Consider the following 18,195-nt stretch of genomic DNA (forward strand, 5'->3'; position numbering starts at 1 on the left):
TGGAATATGTTAACGTTGTCAGCCTTGAAGTTAAGCAATGTGACTGTGGGTAATGCGGCACACTGAGTTCCTATCACCCTATCATGCGAACACAGAATAACGGGCTACCTAGAGACACAGGTGACCGAGGTGGGCCTACTGCTACTGATTCATGGTCTTTTGGGAGACTGCCCTAATTGGTGGGGTTAAACAGTGCCTGAGGATTTTGCTGCCCCCAAATATTCCCTCTATCATTTCTCCTCTCCACCCTGACCATACCTGAAAATGTGTTACTATTTTGGATTTTCATGATCTTTTAGTCTTCATAGGTATATCATCAAAATGCAAATAACCCTTGCTGAGAAATTTTAATTTCTAATTAGCTATTACCAAAACTGATAGAAAGTCTAAAGCTAAATCCTAGCGAATGAAAGTAGAATTAAAAGGCACAGATATTAAAAAACAAAACAAAAGACAAAAAAGATAAATGTAGGGGAATTGTTTGGGTAATAGAAAAGGACAATGCCTGCAACGGGGCAAAAGGAAAGAGGAAGCAGGAGAGAGGAATGGATGTCAGGTTGCAGAGACAGGTGGACTGATGACACCAGAAATGCTAACGCTGGAGAGTACCAATAACAAGCGGATCACCAGGCACTTCAGACCAGTGTTCGATGTCCCTGTTTTGTTGAAAAGACAGGCTAAGCTCAGCAGGAAGGGATATTAGAGTGGAGCTACTACTGTTTAAGTCAAGAGTCAGCAAATTATGGACCCTAAACCAGACACGGTGCATTGTCAGGTTTTTGCTTGTTTGTTTGTTTTTTATATTTTTTTCCTTATTGAGTTTATTGGTACATTTTAGGTATACAGTACAGTTACATTCATCATTGGGATCTTGTACCTTTACATGACAGGTCTTGGTTCTCATTTTTTCTCCTTATCCCTGCCCTCCCTTTACCCCCTCCTCCCTTCCCTATTTACAAATACTTTATTTCCATTTTTTCATTTTCTCATGTCTTTTTTTCTTTTCCCTTATTACCTTTCCCCTACTGTTCCCATTCCCCCTACACCTTTAGCTCTTTTCTTCCTATTTCACATTGTCAATTACATCATTAGGATCTTATGTACCATTAGAGCTTTTCACACCAGAGAAACTATTCGGTATTTACACACGTGTGACTTATTTTTTCACTTAGGAGTATATCCTCAATATGTTGTCAGTTTTTATTATGGCCAAGAGCTAAGAATGATTTTTTACATTTTTTAATTGTGGGAATAATATCAAAAGATAAATAATGCCTGCTGATATTTAAAAATGATATAAAATTCAAATGTCATTGTTCTTAATTAAAGTTTCAGGGGACACAGCCACATTGATTCATGCATATATTTTGGTCTTTGGTTGCTTTAATACTATAACAGCAGAGTTGAATAGTTGCAACAAAGATCATTTGGCTCAGAAAGCCTAAAATATTTACTAGCTAGCTTCTTACTGGAAAAAGTTGGATTAAGTCATACACTCTGGATTCAATCATGTACCACTCTCTGGCTTCAATTTCCATACTCTGCTCAAAAAATAAAACTTCTAACAATCTATCACTTTTATTAGGCAGTTTAGTGATCATATGTTTTTCCTTGAGCATGCACCTTTGTGAGCACCATCGCCTTCCCCATCAGGATGTTTATCAGCAATGCCTATAGTACCTCTCCGAGAGGAGTAGGGTGAATACTAATTTCTCACTAAGTTTCTGCCCCTTTGACACTCTGGGTGCTGATGTAGACAGCTGTCTAGGGTCCGATCTGATTGCTCTATTCCGTGATCCACATAGAACAGAGCATGATTTGAAATTTCTGTTTGCATCTGGAACTTGGATTTGAACACGTGAACGGACACAGCAGAAGAGAATGGAGGAAGACACCACCCACCATAAGGAAACAGACAGGAGAAAAATGGCAGAGAAGCTGCACTTTTTTAGAGACTGATATGGTGTGGCCAAGGAGCTGGAAATAAAGTCCAAAATAAGGCCACATGCGAAGGGGAGGTTGGCCAAGTACTGTAAGGTTTTCCTATTAGAATTGATAAAAAAAAAGCAAGCCAGTGCTTTTAAACTAATTTTATTGGTATATTTTAGGTATGCAATATAATGACATTCAACATTAGAGATTTTTACCCTTACACAACTTCTTGATTCTCATTTTTCCCTATTCCCCTGCCCTCCTTTCAACCCCTCTCCCTTCACTATTTACAAAGACTTTGTTTGCATTTTTTCATTTTCTCCTATTAATTCAATTCTCCTCCTCTCATCCCCTACCCTTCTCACTTCCCCTTCCCCTTGGCACCTTTTCTTCATATTTCACCTCATCAGTTATACATTTTGATCCTTCTTTACACTTTCAGTTTTTCATAGCAGAGAGACTATTTGGTATTTACTCATGTCTCCTATTTATCTCACTTAAGACTATCATCTCAACGTGCATTCATTTAGCTATAAATGCCTCTAATTTCTCATTCTTCATTGCTGAGTAGTGCTCCATTTTGTTAAGAAAAAAATTTTTCTTATCCATCTCCAGTTGATGGGCAATTAGGCTGTTCCCATGATTTAGCTATTACAAACTGTGCCACTATAAACATGGGTATACATATACTTCTGGGCACTATTCTTTTAATTCTTTTGGGAAGAAACCCAGCAGGAGAACAGCTGGGGCAAAGGGGAGCTCTAGTCCTGGTTCTTCGAGATCTCTTCGTACTAATTTTCATACTGGTTGCACCAATCTACATTCCCATAAACAATGGAGAAGGGTCGGTTTTTCTCCAAGGCCCTGCTACCACTTGTTTTTGGTTGATTTCATGATAGCCATTCTTTGTGGGGTGAGGTAGAATCTCAGTGTTGTTTTCACTTACATTTATTGAATAAACAGCGATGTTGAACATTTTGTCTGAGACCTATTCCTTTCAGATGCTCTTTTTGAATCGGGTCTTTAAATTTAGGAGGTCTTTTTTTAAAAATTCTTTATATATTCTAGATAGTAGACCTTTAGATAGATAGGAAGACTTTTTCCCAAATTGTGGGTTATTTTCACAGTGTTGGTGGTTTCTATTGCAATGCAGAAGCTTTTTAGTAAGAAGAGATCCCACTTACTGAATGTTTATGCTAGTTCTAGGGCAAGTGACGATTTGTTCATAAAATCTTTTCCTATACCAAAGTCTTCAAGAGTTCTACCTAACCTCTACTGCAGCCAGATTAGTGTTTATGTTTCAATATTTAGATATTTAATCCATTTTGTTTTCAGTTTAGTACATGGTGAGAAATATACATCTAGCTTTAATCTTTGGCAAACTGAAACCCAGTTTTTCCAGCACCATTTATTAAAGAGGCCATCTTTCCTCAAGTGAGGGGTTTTGGCTCCTTTGTCAAAGATGAGGTGGCTGAGTGTGTCTGGAGTTTTTCTGCATCTTTTAATCTGTTCCACTGATCCTCAGGTCTATTTCTTTGCCGGTGCCATGCTGTTTTATCACAGTAGCTTTGTAGTATAGTTTCAAGTAAGGGATGGTGATACTCCCTATATTGTCTTTATTGCCTAGAATTGTTTTTTCTATTTTAGGTCTCCTCTTGCTCCAAATGAATTTTTGGATTGTTTTCTCAAGTTCTAAAAAGTATACCGCTGAAATTTCAATTGGGATTCATTGTATCTATGTAGCAGTTTTGGAAGTATGGCCATTTTTGTTATATTGATTCTTCCTACCCAGGAGCAAGAGATATCTTTCCATTTTCTTATATCTTCTTCAATCTCTTTTTTAAGAGTGTTATAGTTTACAAAGAGGAGGTCTTTGATTTCTTTTGTTAGGGTGATTCCTAAGAATATCAATTTTGGGGATGCTATTGTGAAAGGAATTGGTGGTACCATTTCTCTCTCAGTGAATCTTTTTAACATGTACAAGAAAACTATTGATTTTTGTGTGTAGACCTTGTATCCAGCTACTTTATTGAATTTGGTTATTAAGTCTAGAAGACTTTTGGTGGAGTTCTTGGGGTCTTCTCTATAGAGTATCATGTCATCTGCAAGTAATGACGATTTGACTTCTTCATTTCTTATGTTATTCCTTTTATTTCTTTCTCTTGTCTAATTGTAGTGTCTAATGTTTCCACAACTATATTGAACAGGAGTGGTGATAGTGGACATCCTTGTCTTGTTTCTGATTTTAGCATGAAGGATTTCAGTTTTTGACCATTTAATATGATACTGGCTATTGGTTTTGCATACATGGCTTTTAAGGTGAGATAGAGACTATTTCCAAATATTTGTAGGGTTTTTTTTTTTCATGAATACATGTTGGATTTTTTTCTTTTTTTTTTCCCTCATTGAGTTTATTGGTACATTTTAGGTACACAGTACAGTTACATTCATTATTGGGATCTTGTACCTTTACATGACAGATCTTGGTTCTCAATTTTTCCACTTGTCCCTGCCATCCCCTCACCCCCTCCTCCCCTCCGCATTTACAAACACTTTATTTCCATTTTTTCATTTTCTCATTTTTTAATTTTTCCTTATCACCTTTCCCCTGCCCTTCCCATTTTCCCTACACCTTTAGTCCTTTTCTTCCTATTTCACATGGTTAATTATCTCATTAGGATCTTATGTACTTTTATAGTTTTTCAAACCAGTGAAACTATTCGGTATTTACACATGTGTGACTTATTTATTTCACTTAGGAGTATATCCTCAATATGTATTCATTTTCCTATGAATGAATCTAATTTCTCATTCTTTATGGTTGAGTAGTATTCCATTTTATAGAAAAAACACATCTTCTTTATCCAGTTTCCAACTGATGGGCAAATGGGCTGTTTTCAAGTTTTAGCTATTACAAACTATGCCGCTATAAACATAGGTGTACATATATCACTGTGATATGATTCTTTTAATTATTTTGGAACAATACTCAGCAGAGGGATGGCTGGGTCAAATGGAACCTCTGGTCCCAGCACTTTGACGTATCTCCATATTAATTTCCATAGTGGTCGCACCAGTCTGCACTCCCACCAACAATGGAGAAGGGTTCCTTTCTCCCTGCAACCCCGCCAACATTTGTTATTGTTTGATTTCTTGATAGCATCCATTCTTTGTGGGGTGAGGTGGAATCTCAGTGTTGTTTTCATCTGCATCTCTCGAATGGCCAGTGATGTGGAACTTTTTTTCATACATTTACTTGCTGCTTTTATTTCTTTGTCTGAGAAATTTTGTTTAGTGTTTTTTCTGTATCTATTGAGATGATCATATGGTTGTTATCCTTGGCTCTATTAATGTAGCATATTAAATTTTTGATTTGTGTATATTGAACCATCCCTGCATCCCTGGGATGAATCTCACATGGACAGGAGGTTGATCTTCTTGTTGATCTTCTACGTTCTATTTGTCAGTGTCTTATTAAGAATTTTTGCAACTATGTTCATTAATGAGATTTGCTTATAGTTCTCCTTTTTGGTTGAATCTTTCTCCACCTTTGGGATTAAGGTGATGATTGCTTCCAGGAATGAATTTGGGAGTATTGCTACCTTTTCAATTTCACTGAAGAGTGCAAACAGAAGTGGCAATAGTTCTCTAAATGTCCTGTAGAATTCAGCAGTGAAAGCATCTGCACCTGGGCTTTTCTTAATAGGTAAGTTTTTAATTACATTTTCAATTTCATTGATTGATAGTGGGTTGTTTAGAATTCTTAGATATTCATTTTTAACTTTGGTAATTCTTATGTATCTAGGAACCTGTCCATTTCTTTTGTTTTCCATCTTATGGGCATATAGATTCTTGAAGTTGTTATTAATGATCTGGATTTCTGCTGGGTCTGTGGTAATTTCACCCTTTTCATTCCTAATTGTATGGATTTGGGTCTTTTATATATATATATATATGATTGGCTCAGGATTTGTCAGTTGTGTTTATTCTTTCAAAGAACTAACTCTTTGCTTCATTATTTTTAAAATTTCTCTTAGTCTCCATTGCATTGATCTCTGCTCTGATTTTTATAATTTCCTCTAGTGTATGAGCTTTCAATTTTTGTTGTTCTTCTTTTTCTAAAAGCTTGAGGTTCACTATCAGGTTGTTTCCTAATTAGTATTCACTGCTATGAATTTCCTTTGTAGGACTGCTTTCATTGTGGCTGATAGATTCCAAGACATTGTAGTGACATTGTCATTTAATTGTAGAAACTGTTTTAGTTTCCTCTGTTACCCATTGGTTATTCAGAAGTGTGTTGTTCAATATCCATGTGTTTATGAAATTCTTTTGGTTTCTTTTGCTATTGATCTCCAATTTCATCACACTATGGTCTGATAATGTACAGGGGAATCACTTCAATTCCTTTGCAATTATGTAAACATTTTTATTAGCAAGTATGTGGTCTATTTTGGAGAATGACCCAAGTGCAACCGAAATGAATATGTTTTCTGATTTTGTGGGCTGGAACATTCTATAAACATCTGTTAAGTTCATTTTATCAAGAGTTTGAGTGCTAGTATTTTGTTGTTTCTTTTCTGTCTAGTTGATCTATTTTCAACAGTGGGTATTGAGGTTCCCCACTACTATTTTATTAGTGCTTATTTGATTTTTCATGTCCGTTAGTATTTGTTTTATAAAGTTGGGAACAATAGTATTTGGTAAATATATATTTATGATTGTTGTATCTTCCTCTTGGATTTTTCCCTTTACAAGGATGTAGTGTCCTTCTATGTTCCTCTTAATCAGTGTTGGTTTGACATTCATTTTGATCTGAAAAGAGAATAGCTATCCCTGCTTTTGGGGGGCTTCCTATCACATGGAGTATTTTTCCACCCTTTAACTTTCAGTCTGTGAATTTCTTTTTGAATTAAGTGGTTTTTTTGTTTTTGTTTTTGTTTTTTTTTGGTGTGTGTGTGTGTGTGTGTGTGTGTGTGTGTGTTTCTTGTACAGAGAATATTGTTGTACCTTGCTTCTTGACCCATTCTCCCAGTGTGTCCCTTTTGATTGGTGAATTGAGACCATTAACATTGATGGTTTTAACTGATATGCATTGACTTATCCTTGTCATGACTTTTTCTTTTCGTTGGATTCTCCCTCCCCACTCTTCTTTGCATTTAACTTCTTATTGTGCCTTTTGGATGCATTATGCTGGGAATCCTGGGGTTGTGGTCCTTATTGTCTTTTCCTAGGTTATTGTTCAAATTTTTTCAGAGTGCTGGTTTGGTATTCATGAAGTTCCTCAGGTGCTCTTTGTCATGGAAGTATCTTAATTCTCCATTAATTTTGAAATATAGTTTTATAGGGTGCCTCAGCCTGGGTCAGAGGTTGTTTTCCTTTAGGGCTTAAAATTTTTCACTCCTTGCTCTTCTTGTCTTGATGGTTTGTGTTGAGAAGTCTGCTCTGATCCTGATGGGCTTTCCTTTGTATATGATTTGTTTCTTTTCTCTAACTGCTTTTAGCATTTTGTTCGTCTGTTGGGTTTCTGGAGTCTTAACTGTTATATGTCTAGGTATAGAATTTTTTTTTAAATTGTGGCTAGTTGGAAGTCCTATATGCCTTATTTATCAAGATCTTTTCCCCTGCTTGGGAAATTTTTTGCCATTACTTCTGTGAACAATTATTTTTATGTCATTTGGACTCTCTCTTGTTCCTTCATTGACTCTGATCAGTCTTATGTTATTAGTCTTTGCAACATCTAGCAGATGCTGGATTGATTTCTCATAGTCTCTTACTATTTTTAAGAAAATTTTCCTTTCCTGGTTGCAATTCTATATGAAAGATTCTGTCCTTACATTGGCTCATTCTACTGTGTAAACTTTCAATGGAGTTTTTAATCTCCTGGAATTCTGTTTACATCTGTTTTATGGATTCCATTTGTTTCCTATGTTGGGATTCCATCATGTTCCTTGGCTATATTTTTTTGTTGTTGTTCTTGTTGTTGTTTGGTACTGGGGGTTGAACTCAGGACCTTCCATTTGCGAGGCAGGCATGGTGCCATTGAGCTAAATCCCTGGCCCTCAGCTTTATTTTTTTATCTAGGTCTTCTCTAGATTTATTAATCCTGTCTTGCACTATGAACACAATCTCTGTTGTTATCTCAGAAATTATTTGTGACTTCATTTTTTCCCAATCCTCTTTTGTTGCCAATTCAGGGAGTCCAGGTGGTTGAGTATCAGATTATTCCATCTTATTACCCTTTGGGATTGCCTTAGGTGATCTGGAAGTCTGGTTTTGAGACTTGTTTAATGTTTCTTCTCATTTCAACAGATGCAGCCTTCTGTGCCTTTGTTGAGGCAACTTTGTGCTCACCCAGTGGTCTTCAATTCTCTGCAAGCCACCAAGCAGCCTTTCCTCTGCTGCTCATGAGTACAGCAATTCCTGGGTTCAGGATAGTGGCCTTCTGGATCCCTGTTCTGCCGTGTTGTTCAGGCCAGGTTCTGACTGGGGCCTATGTGCACTTTGGATAGTATCTGGATGTGCCTCTGGCTGGGGCCTGCCCCCACTTCATAGCTGTTGTCTAGGTGGGCCTTTGGCTGATTGCTATGCACCCCTGTTGGCCGTGTCTGAGTGGGCTTCTTGCTGGGATCTGTGCATACTTACCAATGGTATTGGTGTGGGTCTCTGGCTGTTGCTTGTGTGACTGTGCAGCTCTTTTCCAGGTGGCCCTTTGGCTGGGCTTGTGGGTCCAAGGTGCTGGGTTCAGGTCAGGGCCTTGGTTAGGACCTAATGGTAATCTTGCTGCTCTGGTCCCTCCAAATCATTTCAATATAACCATAGATTTTTTTTCTGAGCTTATTCTATATACGCAATTCTGAAACCTACATTGGATTTAGTTGTTAGTCATCTCAGTAATTGTAATACTCAGCACAGGAATCAGGCATTCATTATTACTTCTCTTAATTAAGACACCAACATTTCCTAGTCTGTCTCTCATGCCTATGTATTAAAAAGTACTTGGTTTTAATACTTCAACTCCAGTTTTGGTGCTAAAGAATACTCTTCAGTTTACCAACTCCAGTGACTCTGTCTCCATGTCCAACTTTCTTGGTAACCTGTTTGCTACTCTATGGTGTGTGAGACCAGCTGTACTCTTACAAGTTACTCCCTGATCATTAGCCTAGTGGTGAGAATCCTGGTACTCTTTTGACTATATGGCATGCATTTGCCTATTACATATCAAGTAAATAGCTCTGGGAGTTTAAAAAAAAAAATTGAACTATGGTCACCCAGATGTCATTGGTCTACAGAGAAAACTTAAATTCTGAGGCTGCCCCTTGCAGCCCTACACTCTTGTGTTTAACAATCCTTTCTAATTTGATCATTTTATGTCCAAGCACAGAGTAGTTTCTCTAAGCTAGTTCCTGGACTCTGCTTTATAGACTTTGTCTCAGTAATAAAATACACCTCAAGAGGCGGGAAAATATCAGAAAAGCACCGATAGAAAGGACTGTGGGTCAGCCAAGATGTAAATCATTCTTGGTGTTTTCTGTGGGCTCATGAACACCTGAAGTGATTTAGATGCAGATAGAGAAGACCTCTTGGTACTCTGTGGTTCTAATACCCATAGAAGCCAGAGAAGTTGTTGCTTTTTTTACAATTTATTTTATTTAACTTATAGACTTGGTAACACTAAAATTTAAAAGGTAATGTTGATAAGACAGCATTTAGCTTGATATTATCAGAGGTAAAGTCAGAGTAATTAGGGGCCAATATGACACAAGAATTGCCCAGCAGAATGGACACTGGTTTGCCTGATATTTCCTTTTCACCGGCTGATTTAAGATCCAGAATGTCCTGAGACTGATGGAGAATCAGAAATTCAGGGCAGCCAACCACAGAAGAAACACATATGGAAGTTAAACTGCTGTTAAAGTGAAGCCAGTATGGCCACATGTCAAAGGTTACTCAGTAACCAAGGATAGAGTTAATACTCTAAAATTGTAGTTCAGATCCCCCCTGAGGGGAGTATAAATACTAGTAAATCTTAAGGAGTTATAAAAGTTACTGACCTAGTCAATGATCAGAATGATCCTCAATGTGTCAAAAACTCAATCATCTTAATAGAACTTTCAGGTACATCAAGAGTTTTCTATGACCACGTAGAAATAAACACTGCATAAGTAATTATGGAACACAACCTACTTATTTTAATTTATTTTATTGGATTCCAAAATAAGGAATACCAACATTACCTACTTGTATTTATATACTTAAGAAATTTACTAATAGATTTTTGTCCTTGGCTCTATTAATAAAGTATATTACATTTATTGATTTGCATATGGTGAACCATCTCTGTGTCCCTGGGATGAATCCCACTAGGTCAGGGTGTATGATCTTTGATGATCTTCTGCATTCTGTTTGCCAGTATCTTATTAAAGATTTTTGCACCTATGCTCTTTAGTGACATTGGCTTATTGTTCTCTTTTTCCATTGGGTCTTTCTCTGCTTTGGGGATCAAGGTGATAGAAACTGATTGTTATGTTAAATGTTTTTTAGAGAATTTTCACAAAGTTTGTAATCACTGGAAATACTAAAATAATGTGTTGGCTGCAGGACATCAATCCCAGGGAATGCCTTTTGAAGAAATCAGGTACCTGTTTATCATCTTCTCACTTGTCAATGAACATTTCTTTGAAAGAAATCCTGGCGGGCTTGATTAGTTACAGTAATGTTCTTTTGCTTTCCCTTTGGAATGATAGAGCATAATCACTGGCTTATGTAACATGGTACCCCACTTGTAAATTTGTGAAGGATGTTCCTTTCATTGACAGTTCTAGTGTCTGCCATATGTTTGGGTGGAATGAAGCCCTGGTACTCCTCTAACTGGGCATAAATTAGGCATCATCAGCAGGCCTTTGACAGGATCCATTTTACCATGTCCTTATTAGTTTTTAAGCTCTGAATTCAACATTTGGTGGGAAGTCCAACTTCCCTCTTAAGACAATAGAAATGTACTTCTTGAGCTTTTAGGCTGAAGCTATCCTCTAGGCTTAAATCAATTTCTATCTGTCTATCTATCTATCTATCTATAGACACATACATAGGACTGTGAAAACTGCTAAATGAAAGGGATTCTTAGGCCATCCTTAAAAATAAGAACACAAGGGCCAGGGATTTAGCTCAGTGCTTCCACTGCCTGCCTTGCAAGCACAAGGACCCAAGTTCGATCCCCAGTACCAAAAAAAAAAAAATAATAATAATAATAAATAAAAATAAATAAATGTAAGAACACAGTTTTTGAGTGCTTCCTACATGAAATAGCAAGCCCTATTTCATGCATTTTTACATAGGTTAAATTTCTTGATTTTTAAAGCAATTTTATAATTTAGGTAAAATCTCATTGCAGAAAAGGAAATTTAGACTTAGAACTTAAACTCCCATATTCTGATACAGTCACAATTCAAATATTGAGCTCTATTTGTGAGCACCCATTCTTGCTCCACTGTACACTGAACACTGTACAAGCCTAGGTTTGGAAAAAGAGAAAATTAGTTTGAGAACAGGTGATCATGTGGGATGCTATTTGGTGCTCTATCTCTCACAACTTCAGTTAATTAAAAGGAAGGAACAAGACTAAATGACCCACAAAGTCACTTGGTTTTCTTCTTTATGGTTAAACCTGCACACTACCATTTACCATGAAGTCATACTGAGTTGTTAAATCTCAGTGCACTTCAATTTCCTCTTTTGTAAAATACCCTATCTGGTTTCCCATGAATGTGACAGTCTGTAAATTACGCGAGACTGCAGGGATATACATGGCTATGATCACCTATCAAACCCAAGCAGCTGGCAACCCTTCCACCCTGCACTCACTCTTCCCCCACCAAACTTTTATGCTTTATTCTTTCAAGGGAAGTTTAAAGTTATTCAAGTTCCCAGAACCTTCCGTATCTAAAGCATATGATTTCCCTACGATTTTTTGTCTTTCTGCTATTTTAAGAATTTTTTTGAAAAAATCAGACAAACATACCTCCCTAGTATTCTTTCTTCTCTCACTTGCCCTCAACTTCTTCTCCTATAATCCTATTTATAATCCTATTTCCATTAATATTCCCTGTCTTAGTTACTTTCTTGCCCAAAACTCACAAATTACAGGAGGAAAGGTTTATTTGGCTCACAGAGCCAAATAGTAGGCCAGCTCCAAGGCAGAGCAGCATAGCAGAGAGACATCACAGAGGACATTGTTTATAGCATAGCAGTTAAAAATCAGGGAGCAAACAAGAGGTAGGGAGGAGATAGACCCAGGCTACACCCCCAGTGATGTACATCTTTGGACTGGGGGATTCCACTCCTGACAGGATGAAAGCTATAACCTCCCATAACCTAATCACCCTCCAAAGGCTTCACCTGACTGCACAAGGCTTTAGGTGGAATCTGTTTTATTTGCTCCATGTTTCTGGATATTTGTCCATATGCATTATAAGAAAACTCTCCAAAAGTATGATGTGGTATAGCTTACATTCCTTTCATTTTATTTTTCTTTCTTTTTTACTTACTTTTGCGTTTAAATATTTTAATTAACAAATCATAATTCTATACATTAGGTACAATATGATGCTCTAATGAATTTATAATGCAGCATGACTAAATCAAAGATATCAATAACCTCTATGACCTATTATTTTTATAAGACTTTGAAATTTACTTTCATAGTCACCCTGCTGCACCAGATTTGCAAACCTATTCCTCTGTGTATCTGAAATTTTGCATCATTTTATAAACTACTCTGAAATTCCCTCCTTTTCCAACTCCCATCAGCCTTTGTTAACCATTATTCTATTCTCTAAGGCTTTCACTTTAATCGATTCTTTATTTAAGTGAGCTTATGTGGTAGTTTTTCCATGCTCGGGTGCTTGGTATAGTTTATTTAGCATAATATCCCCCAGATCCAATCATTTTGTTGCAAATGATAGAATTTTACCCACTTTTAGGGCTGAATAGTATTCAATTATGTATGTATACATTATTCATTCACTGATGGACACTTAGGCTGTTTTCACATTTGGGCTATTATGAATAATGACGCAGTGAACATAGGAGGATTATTATCAAATTGACATGTTGGCTTCAGTTTCTTAAGATGTATATCCACAGTGGAATTATGGTATCTGCATTTGCAGCTTTCTATTCATTGCTTTTTTGAGGAACCTCCATACTGTTTTCCATCATGGCCATGCTGATTTACACTCCCACCAACAAAGTGTAAGAGTTATCTTTTCTCTTCGTGTGCCCTCCAACACTTTTATCTTCTATTTTTAAAATTAAATTCATTTTCAACTGATACATAAAACTTGCAAATATTAATGGGGCAATGTGACATTTTAATACATGTACAACTTTTGTAATGTTAAAATCAGGGTAAGCATAGCTATCTCTTCAAATGTTCATTGTTTCTTTATGGTAAAAGCATTCAAAATCCTTTTCTCTAACTTTTGAAGTAAATATATAGTACACAATTATCTTTGGTCATCCTAGTATGTAATAATATTCTGGAATTTATCATTCCTCTCTAAGCATAACAGTACTGCATCTGATTTCTGAGCAGCCAGCTTGTTCTCCCTGTGTGACATAACTTCTTCTGGCATTCTACATTTAAAAAAAAAAATCATGAATGTGAATTTAATTTTCTGTTTCTTTAGCCAGGACATTTAATTTTCTTTTCTCTTGAAATCTTTTCTTGGTTTCAGAGGATTGCCAATGTCTCATTTTTTTTCCAATGATTTTTTTCCTCCCCTGTCTGGCTCTTAAGTAAAAGAATTACCCAAAGTCTATCCTTGATCCTTTCATACTCTTCTAACTCCCAAACAACCACCTGTGTTGCACTTTTGATTTTTCTGCTAGCACGTGGGAAAGCTTCAGCAAAATGAGTTCAATAGAACAAAGTACAAATGGGTATTTGTTGATTCTGGGAATCAGACAAAAAAATAACCATTTCAGAGATATTCATGGATGTTATTATCATGTGGCAGCTGTGTCACTGTTCTGACTGTAGTGATGCAGCACAGATGGACCTTGAAACTAAAGCTTGTGAATCCAGTCATATCCTTCACTCAAAGTCCCTGAGATCAGCATCGTAATCCATCATCCTGAGCTTATCATATCTCATCTGTAGTGCATCAACTATTGGTCGACATGTAACACACAGCTGAACTGAATCAGTATGGTGTGGGCATCAAGGGTCCACCTGAAGATTGTTCCCAATAGCCATAAAAAGAGAACTGGAGGGGAAGATCTTGGCCTGCTGATTTTCTAGGAGGAGATATCTTGCTATTCTCATCAGAGGAGGCCCTCGAGGCCTTGCTGTCACTGGGAAAGACTGCTGTTTACATTAGGGGAGCTCTGATCTTTATCGTTGAGCATCACTTCCTGGCTCCAGTGTAGATCTCTCAGCTTGATGGCACAAATCCTTTATCTCACCAGTGTAGATTTTCTGACTTCCACCATTGGCCTTGGGGGCTTCCTGGTTGTAGATCCTCAAAAAGGACAAGCATGAGACATTGCTGTGGGCTCTAGGCTACTAGGTGGACTCGAGGAGGACACTGCCTTGGACTCTAAGCCTTTAGCTTGACTTATGTGGGAAATTGCTGTGATCTGGGCCCTCGTCTGAAGCTTTTGGGCTTCTAATGTGTGGTTAATCTTTTGCACTTCTTTGCACTTAACTATTTGGGTAATTATTATAAAATAATCTTAGAAATTACGTGTCTTTTAATTAAAGTATTCCCTTGCCAAATCCTGCTTTCTACAACATCGCTGTTTCATGTTACACTGATGTTCCGTGCCTACCACAATTACAGTGGACCCATTAAATTCCTGCTAATTCTCTTTGGACCAAGCACTGGAATTTTCTGATAAACTTCTCCACAGACACTGCAATGAGAAAACCACTGGCTCCAGAGAGTACAGACGCGCATTCCAACCATGTTCTTGGAGACTCAATAATCTTAATATTGTTTAACCTGTCTATAAAGCATTCAAGTAGTAAAAATAGCAGCCCAGAATAGTAAAACAGGGCTCATGAAACAAAGGTTTGATGCCTTTAAATATATGCCCACATCTAAAATGGATGCATTCTCCAAAAACATCTTCCCCAAATGCTTCAATCGTAGGACTCTCAGGATAGAGGAATAGAGAAGATAACTAAAACATGCTAAATAACAACAACAATAATAATAATTCTAAAAATTATCACAATACCTAGCACTTGAGTAAATCACTTGAGTAAAAGGCACTACTCACACTTTTAATGCTTTAATCACATCCTCATTAATCCTTAAAATATCCCTAGGATCTTGCCTTGTCCTATTTTACAAGTGAGCTGAGCCAAAGTTCATAGTGGTTCAGTGCAGTACCTTATGAAACATCACAAAGTCGAGCCAGCCACAAGAATAATATGTGATGAGAGTCAAATATAGAACTCATTTTAAAATGAAAAATATAAAACACATGGTAATAGCTCCATAAATAAATGTCTAATTCCAGAAACGTGTATATTGCCAATATGAGTGTAAATTAGACACAGGAAAGCAGTGTACTCACTCTCTGTCAATCACAAGGCAGGTCACGGCTTCTGCAGCAATTACATTTGCTGTCCTCACATCTTCCCTATATGAAAAATAGAGACGTTAGGATAAAACCATTAAGATCAAAAGAAAGTGTCTACTGTGATTAATTCAGGAAACCTATTAAATTATATAAACTCTTCTGATTTATACACTTCTAGGTGTAAGCTTTCTTCATGTTACAAATTTCTTTGTCCTGAGGAACCACATCACCCTGTCATTAATCCTGCAGAAAGAAAAATCCAGTAACTAAACTATTCAAATTTAAAGTTTCAGAAGGGAGGGCAAGTGTATGGGGAGAAAATGAGAACCAAGACCTGTCATGTAAAGGTACAAGATCCCAGTAATGAATGTAACTGTACCGTATACCTAAAAAGTACCAATAAACTCAATGAGAAAAAAATTTAAAGTTTCAGCTACAAAAGTGAAACAATTTAATATCAACATTTATTTTGGTCTCTGGAAGTTCTTGAATTAACTGGAAATTATGAAGTTTGTAGTGGTCATGTAATGCATATGTAAGTTTTTAAAAGATCTGAAGATATACTTCTTGTGTGTAAAATTGTCATAACATTGAAAACAATTGGTCTGCTATAATTATTTTCTTAATTTAGACACCCTATTTTTATATAGCTAAACTTTTGGTAATTTATGGTATACAGTTACTCATTTATATCAGAGCTTATGGTCTTTTAAGAATGCATGAAAAATCTTAGTCATACTGATTAAAATATGTAAAAGTTGTCACTTTAAAAGCTTAATTTTCCTTACAGTGTATTTATCAACCTTGTACACTTTAAATGTTTGTCCTAGTATCTTTTTTTGTAGTGAAAGGTAGATTTGAGAAATTAGCATTCATAATTTATTTTTCAGCTACTAAAAATTTAATGGTACCACTGTCACAACATTATGTGAAAATTCATTCTTTTTTATAATAATACAATTTCTAAGGTAATATAATTAGTTAGAAATATATTTGGAATTAATTGCAGAGATAAATGCACATGAGACAATATACTGTTAATATAGTCTAAAACTCACAGAACACTATATGTCTCTAATAACAGGCTTCTAGAGTCTTGAAAATAACCATGTACCTGGTGATTTTTTTATATTCCTCAAACATACTAAACTCTGACATGCACTTCTGGATTCTTTATTTTTATGTTGATCTCTTTGACTTTCATTGTGGCTACATCATGATGTTAAGGTTACAGTCGTTTTATAAAAACTAGAATCCAGTACTTGGTAAAGCAAATTCCCTCTCTCAAATGCAGTATTCCAGAAATATTTTGGTGATATTCTTAAGCATTCATCATTTTACAAAGACTTCAAAATAATGTTTCCTACTTCTAAAGAAAGAAAGAATCCACATTGGATTCTAGTAGAGATGTACTACATTTATGCATTGAGCTCAGAAGGAGCATTTTCTGACGACAGCCATTAACTTGTTCAGATTTAATTTTATGTTCTTCTAAATAAGATTCCATGATTATTTTCATTTGGGGCCTGACATTCGATGAAAAATTATTCTTGGGTGTTTCATATCAAGTTTCCTTATGAGTGACATTCCTTTCCCATTTGTTTTTCACTGGCTGTGCTACTAACAAACAAAGCTCTCCTGAACAAATCCACTTGGGATACTACGTTCTCTTCTGACTCTAAAATTTTTACTATAGTCTTACTAACTCCCAGGATGATTCTCCCAGTGCCTTCATCACATTTTCTGCCTTCAAGCCAAACTGGCCTCCTTTCAGTGACAAACTTTTCATGTCCCTCCTGCCATTAAGCTCTTCACGACATTCTACCCGCAGGCCTCGGAAGCACCTCTCCAATTGTCTGCCTGGTTCCCCCTGCTTATCCTTATCTCAGCCCACGTGCCCCTTCCTCAAAAATGCCATCCTGAATTAAGCAGTGCACATGAGCCGTAAACCGCTTTCATGACCACACATATGTGAACATGGCACCTGTAGCCATTTGTAAATTACACATTTATATACGTGGCCACTGCATGATTGAGACTATTGTTCTCCCACTAAGCCATAGGAGGGCAGGAGCCATGACTACTTTTGCTCCCAATTTTATCCCAGATCCCTGATATGGAGAAGGGACCTTGTAAGTGCCCCACAAGAATGGCACAGGTACCATATTCCAGAGTCATGGGGAAGCATAGTAGGGTTCAGGCATTCGAGTCCTACTACCTTAATGTTAAACCCTCCTCCACCACTCACAAGCCAAGGGAGCCTCAATTCCCTCACTAGTAAAATGGGAATGATATGAATACCCATTCACTGTATGGCATTATATGAGGTAATCAAAGATAAGCTTATCATAGGGTCAGGCACTCAGGAAAAAAATCTGTTCTTTTTATTGCTTCTAATTTTTCTCAACTCCAACACTCTCTATCATATGTGTCCTTGTGGAGGCTTTGCCTGGTGTTTCATAGAAACATTTCTATCCTGATAAAGGGGGGATGGGTTTTCTTTCTGCTCCGTAGAAGTAGACAATATAATTTCAAATTCATTAGCACTTTCAGAGTTGGGAGTTTTGGTAAGGTGAGCACAACAGGCGGGAAGTATCACAGCTGGTGTGAATGACTCATTTCTTAGGATATTGTTTATGGCAGCTTACGTTCCTACAAGTTAATGATAACTTT

At 36.8% G+C, this 18,195-nt stretch overlaps 1 protein-coding gene across 2 annotated transcripts in view; it reads right to left on the reverse strand.

The window, feature by feature from the left end:
• Prkg1 (protein kinase cGMP-dependent 1) overlaps positions 1 to 18,195 on the reverse strand; it is a 1,151,812-nt gene that overhangs the window by 130,709 nt on the left and 1,002,908 nt on the right. For both annotated transcript variants that reach the window (XM_010606291.3, XM_033766627.1), the window contains one exon: positions 15,517 to 15,582. In XM_010606291.3, the coding sequence (XP_010604593.1) occupies positions 15,517 to 15,582 (66 nt within the window). The remainder of the gene's footprint in view (positions 1 to 15,516; positions 15,583 to 18,195) is intronic.

This window comes from Fukomys damarensis, unplaced genomic scaffold (assembly GCF_012274545.1).
Source record: "Fukomys damarensis isolate Sample0158 unplaced genomic scaffold, DMR_v1.0_HiC HiC_scaffold_20, whole genome shotgun sequence".
Taxonomy (NCBI): Eukaryota; Metazoa; Chordata; class Mammalia; order Rodentia; family Bathyergidae; genus Fukomys; species Fukomys damarensis.